Source organism: Hyla sarda, chromosome 10, assembly GCF_029499605.1.
Source record: "Hyla sarda isolate aHylSar1 chromosome 10, aHylSar1.hap1, whole genome shotgun sequence".
Lineage (NCBI taxonomy): Eukaryota > Metazoa > Chordata > Amphibia > Anura > Hylidae > Hyla > Hyla sarda.
The window spans coordinates 24,430,975-24,450,479 of record NC_079198.1 but is presented as its reverse complement, the minus strand read 5'-3'; the positions used below and the strand labels follow the sequence as shown (position 1 = coordinate 24,450,479).

At 42.4% G+C, this 19,505-nt stretch overlaps 1 protein-coding gene and 1 long non-coding RNA gene across 2 annotated transcripts in view; one reads left to right on the top strand and one right to left on the bottom strand.

The window, feature by feature from the left end:
* The first annotated feature begins 1,704 nt into the window (after positions 1 to 1,704).
* Positions 1,705 to 10,255, top strand: LOC130293628 (galactoside alpha-(1,2)-fucosyltransferase 2-like). The gene is made up of 2 exons (XM_056542528.1): positions 1,705 to 1,710; positions 9,190 to 10,255. The coding sequence occupies exon 2, from the start codon at positions 9,222 to 9,224 to the stop codon at positions 10,251 to 10,253; it is 1,032 nt and encodes a 343-aa protein (XP_056398503.1). The 5' UTR covers positions 1,705 to 1,710; positions 9,190 to 9,221; the 3' UTR covers positions 10,254 to 10,255.
* Positions 10,256 to 12,930: 2,675 nt separating this feature from the next.
* The window catches only part of LOC130294105 (uncharacterized), a 47,619-nt gene continuing 41,044 nt past the window's right edge, over positions 12,931 to 19,505 (bottom strand). Inside the window, exon 3 of the long non-coding RNA XR_008848385.1 lies at positions 12,931 to 13,099. This is a non-coding gene — a long non-coding RNA (uncharacterized LOC130294105). The remainder of the gene's footprint in view (positions 13,100 to 19,505) is intronic.

The following is a 19,505-nucleotide window of genomic DNA, read 5'->3' as shown; positions in this document are numbered from 1 at the left end:
GACATTGTAGTTCGCCAACAGAGCATTTTAGGTCCTAACATGGGGTATTTCCATACTCAGAAGAGATGGGGTTACAAATTTTGGGGGGCATTTTCTCCCATTACCCTTTGTAGAAATGGTAAATTTGGTGGAAAAAACTGCACTTTAGTGAAATATTTTTTATTTCATTTACACATCCGACTTTAACGAAAACACCTGTGTAAAGACTCACTGGACCCCTTGTTACGTGCCTTGAGGGGTGTAGTTTCCAAAACAGTATACCATGTGGGTTTTTCTTTGCTGTCCTGGCACCATAGGGGCTTCCTAGATGTGACATGCCCCTCAAAAACCATTTCAGAAAAATTCACTCTCCAAAATCTCATTGTTGCTCCTTCCCTTCTGAGCCCTCTACTGCGCCCGCCGAACACTTGACATACACATATGAGGTATTTCCTTACTCGAGAGAAATTGGGTTACAACTTTTGGGGGGCTTTTTCTCCTATTAACCCTTGTAAAATTTAAAAAACTGGGTCTACAAGAACATGCAAGTGTAAAAAATGAAGATTTTGAATTTTCTCCTTCACTTTGCAGCTATTCCTGTGAAACACCGAAAGGGTTAACACACTTTCTGAATGTCATTTTGAATACTTTGAGGGGTGCAGTTTTTTATAATGGGGTCATTTTTAGGGTATTTCTAATATGAAGGCCCTTCAAATCCACTTCAAAACTGAACTGGTCCCTGAAAAATTCCGATTTTGAAAATTTGGGGAAAATTGGAAAATTGCTTCTGAACTTTGAAGCCCTCTGATGTTTTCCAAAAGTAAAAACATGTCAACTTCATGATGCAAACATAAAGTAGACATATTGTATTTGTGAATCAATATATAATTTATTTGGAATGTCTGTTTTCCTTACAAGCAGAGAGCTTCAAAGTTAGAAAAATGCAAAAATTTCAATTTTTCCATCAAATTTTGGAATTTTTCACCAAGAAATGATGCAAGTATCGACAAAAATTTATGACTAACATAAAGTAGAATATCTCACGAAAAAACAATCTCAGAATAAGAATGAAAAGTAAAAGCATCCCAGAGTTATTACTGCTTAAAGTGACAGTGGTCAGAAGTGCAAAAAATGCTCCCGTCCTTAGGGTTACAATGGGCTCCGTCCCCAAGGAGTTAAGTGTTCCCTTTATTTTTTGGAGCAGTGTAAATCACTGCATCTTGATGGTCTACAAATGGTATAATCGGTAATATTTGCATATAACTTTACGTTGGGCACCAGAGTCAGTTCTGCTGGTGGGCTCTAGGCTCGCTGCGTTAAAATTTGTGCAATTTTTCATTTCATGCGTGCAATTTTTCCTGGCAGGGTTTCTGTGTAAAATTTTAACGAATTGTTAATCATAATAAATTGTGCGACTTTTTAAAAGGATACACAATGCGGGAAAAGACATGCAACAAAGATCCTTTCTCAACCTACACCACCTAGGAGGGGAAGTACACTTGCAAAATGTATCACCTTTTCTACCTGCAAAAGAATTATTACTGTAAATGTTATTGTATTTGACATCTAATGATGATACAAGGAAGCAAAAAATAAGCTATTATGTAGACTGTAATTAGAGTATTGTTATATGGGTCATCATGACTTCACAAACCCCTCCCATACAACTCTCACTTACTTTTCTCAGTACAATGTACAAAGCAGATAAAGAAGAGCCAGCGGAGTCAAAAGGTGAGCAGATCAGGTGCCCTTTTACATTATCATTGAATTTTTCCAAAATTTAGTACATTTTCTTGCACATTTTTTTTTCTATAGTTTCCCAGCAAAATGTGTCTATCTTCATGGTGCATCTACTTTCTAAATCTTTGTTAGTGTATGTAGTGGGCTTCAAAGAGACTTGTTTGGTTTAGGAAATAACGGAGGTATCTACGAGGGCAACACTGAGTGTAACTATTCAGCTAAACAAGTTGCACACGTATGTCCATGGAGAAACTCACAGACCATCTTATCGGAGGTTCTTCATTTTCTTTTTTCTTTATTTGTTTTTCTTTACATGATTTTTTTTCACAGCCTCGGTCGGATATTGATTAATCCGGTTTCGAAAATTTATTTTGAAGTGCCCTATAAGGGTACCCTGCGTTAACCCTTTAATGGCGCAGCCTGTTTTGCCCAAAATGATCCAGCCATTTCTCATTTTTGTCGTTTCCCTTTTTTTCTTCCCCACCTTTTAATAGCCATGCGTTTTTTAATTTTCCACCTGCATGGCCATATGAAGGATTGTAGGACCAATACTTTGTAATGACATCACTCATTTTACAGCGATACTAAAAAGAAAAGAAAAAATTATTTGTGGGGTAAAATTGAAAATAACAAAATGCAAGTTGGCCAATTTTAGAGGATTTTGTTTCTACGCAGTGCACTTTACAGTTAAAATGACAAGTTATCTTTATTCTGTAGGTCAACATGATTACGAAACCCAATTTAACATGATGATATATTGATGCATTATTATCTGTACATAACCTACCAAGACTTCTCAGTGTGATTTTATTATTTCTTTTGTTCGCTCTTTATCTTCACTAAGGCTGGGTTCACACCACGTTTTGTTAACTACGGTTCCCGTATACGGCTGGGAGGAGGGGGGCGGGGCTTAATCACGGCCCCCGCACTCAGCCGTATTCGGGAACCGTATTTAATGCATGTCTATGAGCCGACCGGAGTGAACCGCAGCCTCCGGTCGGCTTCGTTTTTGGCCGTATGCGGTTTCCCGACCGTAGGCAAAAACGCGGTCGACCACGTTTTTGCCTGCGGTCGGGAAACCGCATACGGCCGAAAACGAAGCCGACTGGAGGCTGCGGTTCACTCCGGTCGGCTCATAGACATGCATTAAATACGGTTCCCGAATACGGCTGAGTGCGGGTGCCGCGATTAAGCCCCGCCCCCTCCTCCCAGCCGTATACGGGAACCGTAGTTAACAAAACGTGGTGTGAACCCAGCCTAAGACTGATGAAGAAATGATAAAATTGTCTACCTACCATGTCACTTCATTTGTACATTGATAAGTGTTACTCACATAATTCTTCTCTATGCTATCTGTATGCTACTTTTGTAGAGTTATACTTATGTCTCTTTTGTTTTCCAAAAAATGTACATAAAGAATATGTTATAAAATAATAAAGTGGTGTCTAGATGGGCGATCTCACTCTGTAAGGCATATGGACAAGTGTTGTCCTGATGCATCTCATACTTTTTATCATGCAAGTCAGTAGTTGGGCTGGGGCAAGGTATATAGGTGCCCTAGGCAGATAAAACAAATGGTGACACCATAAAAATATTGTATATATTGTATAAACATATAAACACACACACACACATATATATGTATATATATATATATATATATATATATATATATATATATATATATATTATAACTATAGAAGATTTGGAGGGCACTGCTCTTCGTATGATTCGTATGATACTGGGTGGTGGAATATATATGCGGTGTCAGTGGCCGCAGCTGCTTATTTTACTCTTCACTGCCGTGGTGCTAAGTGACACAAAGTAATAGTATTTCTTATACAATAACTGAAGAGAATTCACTTGCACTCACTGGTCTAGTGGTAGTCTGTGTTCCGGATTATCCGTGTGCTGGGAGACGCATGGATGAGGGTGCTCAGAGGCTAACAGCCATTTTCGCGCATAGCCAGAAGAAGCGCACCGCTGTGCGTGAAAACAGCTGTTAGCCTCTGAGCACCCTCATCCATGCGTCTCCCAGCACACGGATAATCCGAAACACAGACTACCACTAGACCGGTGAGTGCAAGTGAATTCTCTTCAGTTATTGTATATATTGTATAAACATGCAATGGAGACTGTGGAGACCGCTCTCACTGAACATCCAGATTGCTCACCTGTGCCCGGGACCGGCCGGTACCGCCCTCGCCCAAAAGTCCAATCAACAAAAGAAGAAGGTCCGGCACATTAGGTGGTGGATAAAATAAGCTTTCTTTTATTCACAAATCTTGACACGATTCACATACAGAAAAGGTCTGACGCGTTTCACCTACGTTGAGGCTTAATCGTAGACCAATCGTCTACGATTAAGCCTCAACATAGGTGAAACGCGTCAGACCTTTTCTGTATGTGAATCGTGTCAAGATTTGTGAATAAAGGAAAGCTTATTTTATCCACCACCTAATGTGCCAGACCTTCTTCTTTTGTTGATTGTATAAACATATATATACACACACACACACAAATAATATATATATAATGCCACTAGGTAATAGTCCTATACCTACTAAATAATATCAGTATACAAGGGAGAGAGGGAGAGATAGTGTTGGCATACATATTAACATCATGCTGTTACTGTCTAAATTGGGTATGCCAAGAACATTGGGGGATATTCATCAAAACTTGTTCAGAGGAAAAGTTAACCAGTTGCCCATAGCAACCAATCAGATCGTTTCCTTCATTTTAAAAAATGCTCTGAATAATGAAAGAAGCGATCTGATTGGTTGCTATGGGCAACTGGTTAACTTTTCCTCAGCACAGGTCCTGATGAATTTCTCCTAATATCACCAATAATACCAGTATACAAGAGGCAGATATTAAAAAGGTTCTCCACCTTAAGGTGGTTTTAGTACGTACCTGGCAGACAGCAATGGACATGCTTAGGAAGGATCTGCGCTTGTCTTGGGGCTAAATGGCTATGTTCTGAGATTACCATAACACTGTGGCTATCCTTTTGTGTACTGGGTATTTCCTGTTGGATTTCATTCTCAAACTACACATCCCATAGTTCCATAGTTTGTAAGTGTGAGGTCACCCTCCTCCCTCCCACACATCAGCCACAGCAACCATTAAAACACAAATGAGCTGCATTCCATTAAAGGAACAGTTTTTTTCATTCAGATGACCAAGGTGCCTACAGCTGTTGCAAAATTATGTCTCTCCCATCCAGCGGTCGCTCCACCCATTGAAGCAGACAGGCTCCCTGTCATCACCTGACTAGTGATGTCAGGTCTCGTCGCACTGCAACCTGGGAAATCCTGAGACCTGAGTAATTTTTTATGCTGTTAAAAATAAATATTGGGGTGATAACCACAGAAGACTTGTGTGACCACCGTCACACACAGGTACAGACACTATATTATAAACTACACTAACTTTACAGCCCCTGTAGCATAGTCAAATAAATACAATTCCTGGAATACTCTTTTAACACCATAGATATTAACATCATACTGTTACCAAACAAATTCAGTATACCAAGATCAACATTACCAATACTACTAATATAAATAATACTGTCATACCATGGCCAATCCCCTTGCCAACACACATTGTCTTATAATACGGCTATACTATTACTAAAAAGAAATTCTCCTGTGGATATGAGTTAAGTTGTTAAGTGAAAAACATTTTTTTTTTCAAATCAACTGGTGCCAAAAAGTTAAACAGATTTGTAAATTACTTCTATTTAAAAATCTTCATCCTTCCAGTACTTATCAGCTACTGTATATTTCTTTTTTTTCCAGTCTGACCACAGTGCTCTCTGCTGACACCTCTGTCCATGTCAGGAACTGTCCAGAGCAGGAGAAAATCCCCATAGCAAACCTATCCTTCTCCGGACAGTTCCTGACACAGACAAAGGTGTCAGCAGAGAGCACTGTGGACAAGACTGAAAAGAACTATACAACTTCCTCTGGAGCATACAGCAGCTGAAAAGTACTGGAAGGATTAAGATTTTTAAATAGAAGTAATTTACAAATCTACAAAACTTTTTGGCACCAGTTGATTTAAAAAAAAAAAAAAAAAAAAAAGGCCATCACACTCTCTCCTCTAGACATGAATGGGGGGGGGGGGGGGGGGCGTGACATGATGTCATGAGGGGGTGTGGTGTGACGTCACGAGGGGATGGCCGCCCACACCAAGCGTTCTGAACATAATGTTCAGAACGCCGGGTGCTGCACGGAGATCGTGGGGGGTTTCAGAGGCCGGACCCCCGGGATCAGACATCTTGTCCCCTGTCCTTCGCATAGGGGATTAGATGTCTAGGGGTGGAGTAACCCTCTAAATACAGCTTTAGATTATACAGGTTTAGCGGCACTAGTATGTAGATTTTGCAGTGTTACAGGAGAATATTGTGCTTGTGACCACATATAACATACCTAGTACATGTATATAGTATATACCAGTATTTCCCAAGGGCGGTTCTCAAGCGCCCCCAACAGGTCATGTTTTCTGGATTTCCTTAGTCTTTCACAGGTGATATAATTGTGGTGATGTTTGATTCACTGACCATAATTGTAGCACCTGTGAAAGACTAAGGAAATCCAGAAAACATGACCTGTTGGGGGCGCTTGAGAACCGCGCTTGGGAAATACTGGTATATATTGATATTAGGGATGCACCGAAGAAAAAAAGAATGCGGCACAGCAAACAAAGCCACTATACGGTAAAAGGACTTATCTGTTCCTGCAGTAGGAACCTGACATCTCGGTATTAGGCGTGGAGTCTTCCTTTCACACCCATGGGTGCTCGATTCAAGAAAATCAATCCATTTGAAGGCAGAATTCACAAGAAAGTAAGTGGCTCACCGGAGTAGCTTGTAAAATCAAGGGCTTTATTCAGTGTCTATTAAGGCTGCATTCACACCACGTTTTTGCAATACAGTTCCCGTATTAGATTTTTGATGAAAAACGGATTCCTCAAAACTGGACTAAGGCTGCATTCATATGTCGGTTTTACACTACGGGTGGCGGATCCGGCTGGGGAAGGGGCAAACCGGGCTCTCCCATACCCCAGTCGGACCAGCGCTGAACTCCATTCACTTTAATGAGCCGACCGGAGTCAAACGGTGACTCCGGTCAGCTCATTTTTGACCCGTATTCACAAAACTGGATACGGGTCAAAAATGAGCCGACCGGAGTAACCATTTGACTACGGTCAGCTCATTAAAGTGAATGGAGTTCAGCGCTGGTCCGGCTGGGGTACGGGAGGGCCCGGTTTGCCCCTCCTCAAGCCGGCACCCATAGTGTAAAACAGAGATGTGAATGCAGCCTTAACTGTATCAAAACGTGTGTACAAATTTTAACCCGTGTACGGTTTAAAAAATGTCCGGTTGCATTTGTTTTTCATGAAAAAAACGTATACGTTTTTAACTTTTCCCTCCATTATAAATAAAGTTTCACTTGTTTGATCGAAGAAAAAAAAACTGCAAAGTCAAAAACCGTATGGTGAAAACCAGATGGAACCGTATGCACATACAGTTCTGTACGGTTCCTATTGACTCCCATGTTTAAAAAAAAAAAAAAAAAAACGTATACGGTTTAATACAGTTTATCACCCGGACCAAAAAACGTGCTAGACTACGGTTTTGGGTACGGGAAAAAAAAATGGCAAAACCTTACAGGACGCAAAACGCACACAACCTGATGCATCTTTTGGCATACGGTTTTCAATGGAGAGTCAATGCATACGGTATTCAATACGGTTCCGTACGGTTTTCACATTGAAGACGTATACGGGAACTGTATTGCAAAAACGTGGTGTGAATGCACCCTAACACATGACAAGGGGAGGATATAGATGCAGCAGGCGGATAGAATGGGCAACAGTTGTTTCGCACGAGTCGCGTGCTTCTACTGGCCCCTAGAGGGGCCAGTAGAAGCACGCGACTCGTGCGAAACAATTGTTGCCCATTCTATCCGCCTGCTGCATCTATGTCCTCTCCTTGTCATGTGTGAATAGATACTGAATAAAGCCCTTGATTTTACTTTCAAGCTACTCAAGCTACTGTGCAACTTACTTTCTTGCGATTGCTGCCTTCAAATGGATATACTGATATTAGACTTTCAGTGATTTTCAGCCACTTAGAGGTATCAGTGCGTCCAAGGTCGTCACAGGTTTGGACAGTGGGTTAACATTCCTAGTCACACATTGAAAGGTATATGTGTGGCCATACTATGGAGACCATGGAGTGGGCAGGAAAATCCTTGGGGGGGGGAATTAACAGGGTTATCCAGGAAAAAACTTTTTTATATATTTCATCTGGCTCCAGAAAGTTAAACAGATTTGTAAATGACTTCTATTAAAAAAAATCTTAATTCTTTCAGTACTTATGAGCTGCCGAAGTTGAGTTGTTCTTTTCGGTCTAAGTGCTCTCTGATGACACGTGTCTTGGGAACCGCCCAGTTCAGAAGCAAATCCCCATAGCAAACCTCTTCTACTCTGTGCAGTTCCCGAGACAAGCAGAGATGTCAGCAGAGAGGGGCACTGAAGGGGTTAAGCTTCGCTCCTGACAGCTGTGGCCGGTGCCCGGCAATATGTAATCACCGTCCCCAGCCGCTGATCACTGCCCATATGCTCGTGGCGCCGTGATCGGGAATGGACTTAAATAGAGTTAGAGGATAGAGGTTAGGTTTTAGATCGGGGGGGGGGGGGGTATGATGGATAGGGCCCCCCGATCTCCTGCATGGTAACTCGGCTCTCCCTAGAAAGGGAGCATGTTGACATGCCCCTTCATGTTTCTCTTTGGGAGATCCAGAGATACAGCATGCAGAGGTTCGTCATGCTCCCTTTCTGGGGAGGACTGGGGTGCCAAGCAGGAGATTGCAGGTGGTCCCAGCAGTCAGATCCCCGGCAATCTAAAACTTATCCACTATCCTTTGGATAGGCGCTAACTTTTACTGCAGCACAGTACTCCTTTTATTTTAGAAAACCCGAAGTGCTCTAGCACGAGTATGTGAAAATGTCTTCTGTAGATGTATGTGCAGGGATTTAAGGTTATCTAGATCTCAAATTAATTGAATTTATTGGAAGAGGATCCACAGTGATTGTTTAACTGTGGTGTGGAGGCCCCAGCTTCGGGCAGGGGTTGTGGCGCACTGCTCCAGGGGAGAGTGCTATGGACAGTGGTGGCAGCAGAGAGCACTGTGGTCAGACTGAAAAGAACTGTAGGAAATTTACAAATCTCTTTAACTTTCTGGCACCAGTTGGTTTGAAAAAAATTTTTGGGCCACCAGAATACCCCTTTAATGCTTGGAAGAGATGAGCTTTGTTGCCAAAACAAACTCTGAGGTTAACCAACAGATCATAATCTGCTATTTAGCTATCTTGGTCTACCCAACTTTTGAAACTCTGCCTTGAGACTTTCTCTTTGCCTACTTGTTTTCTAATTGTTCTGTCATTTTCTTACAGCAATTGTCATTGATCGGCTTGGAGTGTCAAACATGAAGAAGAGTTTTCTGATCTTCATTTTCACAGCATTTATGGTTGTAATGAATGTGTCCTATTGGTACTATAATAAGTCCACACGAGGGATGGGCTTTACAATCTGTAAGGCCCCCGGTAGAGAAAAACTAGATGAAAATGCTTCAAATAACGTCCGACCATTGAAGGGTATGATGACTATATTACCGCAAGGACGTTTCGGGAACCAAATTGGGGAGTATGCAGCTCTCTACGCTCTAGCTAAAATGAATGACTATCAAGCGTATTTACTGCCAGAGATGCATCAGGAGTTTTCCTCCCTCTTCAAATTAAAGTTGCCTGTAATTTCCAAGGATGCTGACAAACGTATTAAGTGGAAGCAATATCCTCTTAACAACTGGATGTGTCCAGAATACCGTAATATCACAGGAGAGAATGTGAAGCTTAAAGGATTTGTGTATTCCTGGACTTTCTACCATCATTTGAAGAGTGAACTCCTAGAAGAATTGACATTCCATGATTTTGTTAAAGATGAAGTCAACTCTTATCTTGCTCAAGTGAGGGGTGATCGGAAGAATGTAACATTTGTTGGGGTTCATGTTCGTAGAGGGGACTATGAGCAACTTTTTGTTAAACAAAAAAGAGGGGTCTTAGCGGACAAAAATTATTTGCAGAAGGCCACCGATTACTTCAGGAACAAGTACCAGAATCCCATATTTGTGGTGACCAGTAATGGGATGAAGTGGTGTAAGGACAATATTAATAATTCTTTAGGGGATGTTTACTTTGCTGGAGATGGCAATGAAGGCTCCCCTGCTAGGGATTTTGCAATTTTGGCTCACTGTAACCACACCATTATGACATTTGGGTCATTTGGCATTTGGGCTGCATACCTGGCAGGTGGTGAAGCTATGCATCTAACAAATTACAGTGCGCCCGATTCCTCATATCTGAAGTATGTGAAGTATGAGGCAATCTACCTTCCAGAGTGGATTGCTGTGGCTGCCGATTTATCGGAATTAATAAAAAGCAAAGCACAGTCTCAAAATTAAAACTTGGTGGAATACTTTTCATGACTAATGACTAATTGGATCCTACAGTTACATATATTAATGTCTCTTGACATATTGACTGGACCATAACGTATTTGATTACACCTGACCCTATGTATTTTGTTTAGAATGGATACCAGCTATTATTACTTTTATGATTTTAAAAGAGGCATATTATTGTATTATTTTGTGAAGTTTTCCTTAAATACAAGGGCCCTGTGGCAGAGGCACTTTATAATAACCTTAATTTGGCACAACACAAACATTGATTCGGTACTATTTCAAACTATCTCTCTAGATACAACTTTGAGGACTGAGCCTAGTTGCGGATGCAACACAACAGGAATGACACTTGTCATTCACTTGTTATTGATTGTGGCACCTAAGAGGTTAAAGAGTTACTCCAGTGGGAAAAAATTTTCTTCATATCAACTGGCTCCAGAAAGTTACACAGATTTGTAAATTACTTCAATTGAAAAATCTTAATCCTTCCAGTACTTATCAGCTGCGGTATGTCAAGAGGAAGTTATGTAGCTCTTTCCAGTCTGACCACAGTGCTCTCTGCTGACACCTCTGTCCATGTCAGGAACTGTCCAGAGCAGGAGCAAATCCCCATAGCAAACCTCTTCTTCTCTGAACAGTTCCTGACACAAAGGTGACAGAGGTCAGACAGAAAAGAACAACTCAACTTCCTCTGTAGTATACAGCAGCTGATAAGTGCTGGAAGGGTTAATATTATTTAATAGAGGTAAAATACAAATCTGTTCAACTTTCTGGCATCAATTGATTTGAAAAAAAAAAAAATGTTTTCCACCAGAGTACCCCTTCAAATGACCAAAAACTGCATCAGTGATCACATTAGCCCAGATTTACTAAGAGTGTCAGGTTTTCAAAATCCAAATGTGTTAGGGTTATACTTTCACATTCTGTCAGATTTATTAACTCTCCACTGGTAAATGTATTGGGTTAGGTTTTCATGTGCGCCTCTCTGCGTTCACTTGTGCCATTATGGGAGATTTTGCACCACACTGCGCCAATCACGCTACTTAATGTAAAATCAGACCAATTTAAAGATAGTTAGAGAATTGCAAACACATGCCGTGTGGCTTAGAACCCCTTATGGGGTTCTGAGCTGCTTTGTCTAGAGAAAAACATGACAAAAATACGGGGATTAGGCGTAAAATTGAGGGATGAATAAAAGTGAACACCAAAAAGAAAACCTTACTACTAGGTAAGTAACTGTGCATGAGAACTCAATACATCAACAAAAGAAGACTATAAGCACAGAATTAGAGTATTAAAAAGCACTATAGCGAAACGATCGTTGGGGTCTGGTAGGTATGGTCTGGCACCCTTTACTGTATTGTATTGTGATTTGTTTATCCTCTAAATGATTTATCTTTGGCAGTCGTTTGGGATTTTATTGTTGATTCAGGCCCAAACTTTTTGCTTGATGCCGCACACTTATATAAAAAGGACAGGAATGGACAGAATGGGAATGGATGGCCAGCATGACAGGGGGAGTAAGGGTAGCGAAGAAGGGGTTAATAGTGTTGGCGGAGGAAGGTCGGTGAGAGGTGGAGGGGTCAATGGCAGGTGAAGGGCCGGCCTTAAGGAGGGGATATAAGGGGGCACAGAGTGGCGGGAAAACAGTCTGGAGCAAAGGAAAAGTTTGCCCGCCTGCTCTTGGTGTGTGGCTGAGTTACTTGTCACGGCGGCAGGAGAAGGAGGGGGATGAGGAGGCATTGAAGGAGCAGGAGGTGTGGTGATGGTGTTGTGTAGCTGGGGCGGTACCCAGCTGGGCTTGGAAAACCCCTGCGGGCATGGTCCCAAAGGGAGGAGAAGGTCTCCGAAGGTGGTGTCCTGGGGTCAAGTTTAGGGACGACCCAGGGCAAAGTAAGAGATCAGAAGGTCATGTCGCCTCTAAGTCCCCCTCCTTTGTATGATGCAGATGGTTTGCATTAATCTTTGCACTGTTATATTTAATGATGGTTATTTATGTGATATTCGGTTCATTATGGGTGTTATTTAATAAAATGGCTGCTGTGGCCTTTCCACCAACAACGTTGTCTGTGTTTTGTTTAATGGGGAATGGTAAGGTAAGAAGGTGGGGAGTAAGAAGCGGAGCTTTACGCTCCCCTAGTCATGTAGCCCTCATTTGGCTGCCTCTGATATCATACATGTAACTATTTTGCCTGCCCATATATCCACGGTGGTTTTGCTGTATCCTGGTGCCTTTGTTTTTCTCTTCTGTACTATTTGCTTTCACACATTTTATCATGTCTTTATGATCTGAATAAAAATTATATTTTGTTTTTTATATTCTAATTCTATGTTTATAGTCTTCTTTTGTTGGTGTATTCGGATGAATAAAAGTGCCAAATGACTCTGTGAATCAATGCCTTTGATACATCATGACTAATAAAAGTAATACAACATTACACTTTACATAGGATATAAAATTAATAAAAAGGAAAAATCATTATATCTTGCATAAAAATCAGTTAAAAAAGGTTGGGTGAAAAAATCCTGCAGAAGAACCTGCAAAAAGTTACAATAGTGATAAATATACATACAAAATTACATTAACCATGAAAAGTTAATTATAAATCAATCTAAAGTGTTGTAATAATTAGAAAAGATATACATTGTGATATAAATATGCATAATACAGGGATTTATTATAAAAAAAAGTATTTCAACTACATAAAAAAAAACACTTAATTTGTCCCTCTAAATGTCCCGTATTCCAAGATCTCTTCCACGTGTTCTCAAGATGTTCAGATGGTTTCCCAAGAATGGACATAGGATGCGCACTCAAAGATAATATTCAAGTAGTGTCAATCCTAAAAGACAGAACAGCATTAAAAACATATTAAGCATGGTTGTCTCACAAGAAAGGTGCACAGGTCAATTATTTATGAAGCCCCGGTGCGGTCAAACTTTCTGCCGTGGCTGATACAATCATTGCTACAATTGCCTTGAACAGCGACATCAGATATTTGTTCAAACTTTTCCCCACAGCAACAGGAGAAATCAAAAACTTTACGCTATTTGAAAGCCTAACAGGGCACATAATATTAACAGCAGCATATTAAACTGCTAGTGTTCTACGTCAAAGGGAAACCGCAATATTTATGAACTTCAATATAGACATAAAACTATAGACATAAAACTTTTATGGACTTTGAAACAGTCTTGTATGAAATAAGTGGCTATAATAGATTCTAATCTTTATAAAGTATTTTATTAAGCATATTTTAGCCTAGTGAATTCTATTTTTATGACTTTTCCTTGGTGCAGTTTATACATAACCATACCAATAAATGATATCTTGTATAAGTTAGGTCATCTTGTAATGCATTTTCATTTAGTCTCTTATTTATTTTTTTATTACTTTTGTTTTCTATCATACGCTTTATACAACTAAGTCATCTTATGTACAAAAAAAGGCTATGGCACGAAATTCTACACAAGAATTCCGCAGCAGCAGAGTCCAATTGGGTTCAATGGGATTCTGCTGCACTGTTCACTTAGCAGAATTTCTGAATTTCTGGCACGGAAATTCCAATTCTGGCATCTGCATAAAGAATAGTAATTTCTATTCTTTCTGTCCGCACAGAAAGGCAAATGCATTGCTGTCTATGAGATGGTGCATTTCTGAGTGGTCCTAGCGCCCGCATGTTCTGCTAGCACTCCGCTGAAAGTGGAATGTGTGTACAGAAATTTTCCGTGCAGACATTCCACTGTGTGAACATAGCTTTATATTTAGGTCTTCAATCTACTTAGTGTTACTGCTCTTTGTTAATGTCCACGCTTTGGGAATAATCTTCTTCAATATTCTTATCTCAATTTTGTTTTCATGATGTGGTGTCCCAGGACGGAACACACCTGTCTTTCTGACCTATCAGGTGGATATCACCTAGCGTGTCTGCTTCGGGCACACTATGCAGGTATAAATGTTATTTATTGCACTGTAATGTATTGTCAAATGCACTTTTATGCTTTATTGTGCCCTTAAGAGTTAATCTGCCTCTGCAGGATGATGCTTAGGGGATCACATGACTGCTTCAGCCAATCAGAGCATCTGCCCTTCCCCCCTTAGTCTTGCTAGATGGGGAGGTGCTAGTTAGTCTAATGTTGGAGAGGAGAGAGAGTGGAGGTCACCTTCAGACCTCTGCTGTGGACCTGTACCTCATTACATGAGGACAGGCCTAAGGAACCCAGTTGCTGCACTAATCTGTTTCTGAGCGATAACACCTTTCACAGGATCCAGACGACATGCAAGTCAGACTCAGGTTCGCAGTGGGGAGAAGAGCCAAGTGATCCCATGGACCCCATTCACAAAAGAGGATAGCAGAAGATAGAAATCCTCAGGCAACTCCAGTCCATAGGTCTAAGCCCACCCTGGCAGTAAGCCCTGATACAGGATTTCTAAGTGAAGAACAACATGAGTGTTTGTTAGCTCCTCAGTTAATTCAAGCTACAAAGCAGTCTAAAATATAATATATATATCTATCTATATATATATATATGTATATATATATATTTCAGCAAGCAAGAAGCTAGTCAGCAAGAACTACAAGTCCCATAGTGCCTAAAAGCAACTGTGATTCCTAAAGCATCCTTCAGTTAACGATGCCTTAAATACTGAACTGTTCCTGTTTATTCTGCAAGTTCCTGAGTAAGGTTGAAGAAGTTTCTGTAACCCTGCATCTGTGCCTCAGCGCTTGGCCCAGTTAGCTGCCACCCTTGGAGTGTGGAGGTGAACACTGCCCTGGAATCACAAACTATACCAGTCACTACACACGTCACCGAACGCAGCCACCACAATAAAAAGTTTGACAAGAGTCTTTCTAAATGACAGAGTACGCCAACTTCCCTATTCTTTGGTTTATTACTGCTGTCTTTCTAAATGACACTGATCTTTTTTTTTCAAAGTTCACCCCAGTAAACCAACCTGTGTAGATCCTCTACAACAGTAATACTGGACTGAGAGCTTGAGGACACTGACATATATACACATTTATTTAGCATGCTGCAAGTGGACACTGAGCTGGTAGCTCCATGTTCCATCACTTGAGAGGTGGCAGCTAAGATTTTTTAAAATAATGGGACCATTTGGGGGGACAATGTAGAGGCACATAGAGGTTCCTAATATCTTTAAGGGGGCACATGAAGGGGCCTCTTATGGGTGTATGCAAACAAAGAAGAAAAAAATACCATGAAGTTGACTGTAGTTGGTAATGCGTTTACTGGAATGTGGGTGCAATACCATGAGGAGCTTTTAATGTAAAAAAAAAAAAGGGTCAGTAGCCTCTGATCTAGAGCCCTGCATCGGGATTGGGATCCCTTAGGTCTCGCAGGACCCAATAGAAAACTTTCAGGCACGGGTGGTAATGAGGTTATTGCAGGCGGTCACAGAAACTGGTAAAAAAAAAAAAAAAAGTAATCTCCCCTCCCACAAAACCTCTCCGCACGGATCCCTACTGGCTGGGTACATGTGAAGACAGGAAAGAAGAGGATTGATCCAGCGTTCAGGTAAAATATACAGCTTTATTGTATTCCTTTAAAAGCAGAATTCACACCATAGTGCACAAAACATGACCATCTGGATGTGTTTCGAGCAGATGACCACTTTTTATCACAGACTGAAGAGCTCACGTTTCACCTCCCTTAATTAGGGGAAAGGGAAGAGAAGGAGTACATACCCCATTTTCTCACAAGTGTAGGTTAAAATGCAATAAAGAACAACACAACCACTTGGAAATAGGGCCGTACCCAAACGCATATGTGGTGTCTAGGGTGTTGCAATGGTGAATGAAGGGTATGGTGGTATTAACCCTTACTTGTTGTGACGCCAGGGTGTGGTTTGCTTAGTAGTAGAGGTCCTGCCACCAACCGGCCCACAAACGGCAAGGATAATAAATGTAATGTCCACAGCAGGATTTATGAGATAACTGGAACTTTTACTGAACTTCTTGTGCAAACAGTCTTCACAATTAAACAGTTTCTCTTGAGGTAACCGGGATGCAGGTTCCTCACAGGCTTTTCTGGGACTGGTAGTAATGAGCTTTATGCAGGCCACTGTGCTACTAATTATAAGATTTGAGTGGGATAGTAGTTACACAGGATTTGTAGGTTGAGCTTTATAACTCACAGTTTTAGTGGCTGCTGGTTCTTTAGGCTTTGGCCTAGTTGAGATGAGATTGAAGTTATGCTGTTTGTGCTTGCTTGATTGTCCGGAACTAAGAGAGAGAATATACAGACTACAGCCCTTTAATAGGGGGCTGGACTAAGCTCATTGGCCAGCAAACCTGTAGGTACTGAACCCAGTGAACTTTGGGTACATCAATGACCCAGGAAGATCCTTAAACCTATGTACATTCACAACGGTAGATCACATGACCTGGGAAGGTCCTATACATTTATTATACCCATACATTAAATAAGACATGTAAATACAATTATACAAGGCAACCAAGGGCCAAGCCCTTCAGGAGATGGAGGGACTCTTGTGAACAAGACCGTATATGTGTAGGCGAGACATGATAGCAGGAAATGTATGTATAGGTAAGTTGAAACTTGTCCGGCACTTCAATCTGTTCACATATACCTTCACAGAGGACACAAACAGATAAGTTGATAATATAACACCGTTAAATGCCTAGAACTACGATAATGCAACAAACTAATAAACAGTATATGGCAATCCAATGTTACATGCACTGTACTAGGTAAACAATACTACTCATAATGTATCAGCATTTCTTGTCGGATATTGAGACCTGCAGGGGCACATGCATTTAGCATAAATTGCCAATATGCTTCCCTGTTTTGAAGTTTTTTGTGCAAGTCTCCGCCTCTTTTACTTGGACAGACTTGTTCTATGGCATTTGTCTTGAAATAGTTTTTTGAACATTTATGTTTTTCAATAAAATGCAGAGAGGCACCTGACTTGGAACGAGTGGTGTTTTTACCTATATCATAGAGATGCTCCATAAAACGCGTTTACTCTATGACATACACAACATTTGTACTACAGCAGTTAAAGGGGTTGTGCGCTGCCCTTCAGTTCGGAGCTCCGCTCACAACGTCCGGAAGTTCATTACTCCGAACACTGTGTGCGGGCTTCCGTGTTCGCAGCCGCCGGGCGTGACGTCATGCCCGACCCCTTCGTTACGTCTCGCCCGCCCCCTCAACGAAAGTCTATGGGAAGGGGACGCGAACGCTGTCACGCCCCCTTCCCATAGACTTTGGTAGAGGGGGCGGGCGAGACGTCACGAAGGGGCTGGGCGTGACATCACGCCCGGCGGCCGCGAACACGGAAGCCCGCACACAGTGTTCGGAGTAATGAACTTCCGGATGCTGTGAGCGCCGAGCGGAGCTCCGAACTGCAGGGCAACGCACAACCCCTTTAAGATGCTTTTTGTTGGGAAATTCCCTAGTACTTTGAGTGTTTTTAAAGCTCTTGGTCACATGGACATACTGGCATGGGGTTCATCTGGGGGTGCAACCTTCCTACTGGGGGGAAGAGTGGGTTAATCTGGCGGTACTACCTTCCTACAGGGCGGGGGGTGGGGGTTAATCTGGGGTACTACCTTCCTACTGGTTGGGAGGGGGTTAATCTGGGGGTACTACCTACCTACTGAGGGCCCAAGATTACCCCCCCAGTAGGCAGGTAGTACCCCAGATTAACCCCCTCCCCCAGTAGGCAGGTAGTACCCCCAGATTAACCCCCCCAGTAGGCAGGTAGTGCCCCCAGATTAACCCCCCCCCCCAGTAGGCAGGTAGTACCCCCTGTACCCCAGGAGAGGGTTCATCTGGGGGTGCTACCTTCCTACTTGGGGGAGGGGGTTCATCTGGGGGTACTACCTGACTACTGGGGGGGCCCCAGATTAACCCTCTTCCCCCCAGTAGGCAGGTAGTACACCCCCAATTAACCCCCTCCTCCCCCCAGTAGGCAGGTAGTACCCCCAGATTAACCCCCTCCTCCCCCAGTAGGAAGGTAGTACCCCAGATTAACCCCCTCCCCCCAGTAGGCAGGTAGTACCCCAGATTAAACCCCTCCCCCCAGACCCAGTAGGCAAGTAGTTAGGGGTACTCACTGTCAGAGTCACTGAGATGTAACTAACGCCGCGCACAGTCACATGACGCACGAACGTCATGTGACGCGCGAACATACGAAGTCCGGACTAAAGGTGAGCCGGGGCGGGGCACAAAAAGGAGCAGATGTGAGGTGAAAAAATCAAACCCATAAAAAATCGGACCGCCCGTCCGATTTTTTTCACGGGTTTGCATTTTTCACCTCACATCGGAGGCAGCGAGTTCAGTCTCTGCCTCTCGCTCCAGGCGGGTTCTCGCACTGCTGGCCCGGCAGGCTGACAGGGGGAGCTGCCTGCCAAAGGGGATAGCGAAGGAGGACAGGCAAACACTGGCTCTGCTTCGGGGCCCCGGGCCAGCTCAGGGCCTCAAGAAATTGGTTGGTTTGCCTGTCCTCTTGCGACGGGACTGCCTTATAGTAAGATTCTTTCTTATCCATAACAACAAACCAAAGCTCAGCTTTCATTTCTCATATTTCTCTGATAAAACTAAGTTAAAAGCTGAGGAGTAACCTGTAGCTTCTGGGCCCCCATGCAAAATCTGCAAAATGTATCAATAATAATACTTGTCCCTTATGGGGCATACATACTTTGAGGCCCCCTTAGGCACCAGGGCCCTAGTGCGACTGCTATCTCTGCACCCCCTATACTCTACTCCCCTGCTTACTATAAGACAGAGCGATAAATCCAGGTTGCATTGCACTCCTGATCACTCATAGCACTATAGTGACCTCTAGTGGCTAAGAGAGCTGCTCTTATATGCTATTGCATTAAAAACAAGAACAGTAAGATTGCTAACATATTAAGTGCATAATTTGGGTAGTAAAATGCACTTTGAACTATAAGGGTAGGTTCACACTGCGGAATTCCCCCTGAATTCCGTGTGTGAAATTCTGCACAGTGAACGTTAGCATCTGTGTGAATGGGTCTTCCGCGGGACCCGTTCACATTGCAGAATTTCAGCGGCGGAATTGTTCCGCCGCTGAAATTGTTCCGCGCAGAGAAAGAACATGTTCATTCTTTGCTCGGAAGTTCCGAGCACTGCAGAGCCGTCAATGGTGGTGGCGCAGTGCCGCCCGGTCCTACCATCGCCGCTGGCTGCCAGGCTGAACCTACGCTCGCTGAATTCCACGTGTGATGGACTTACTCC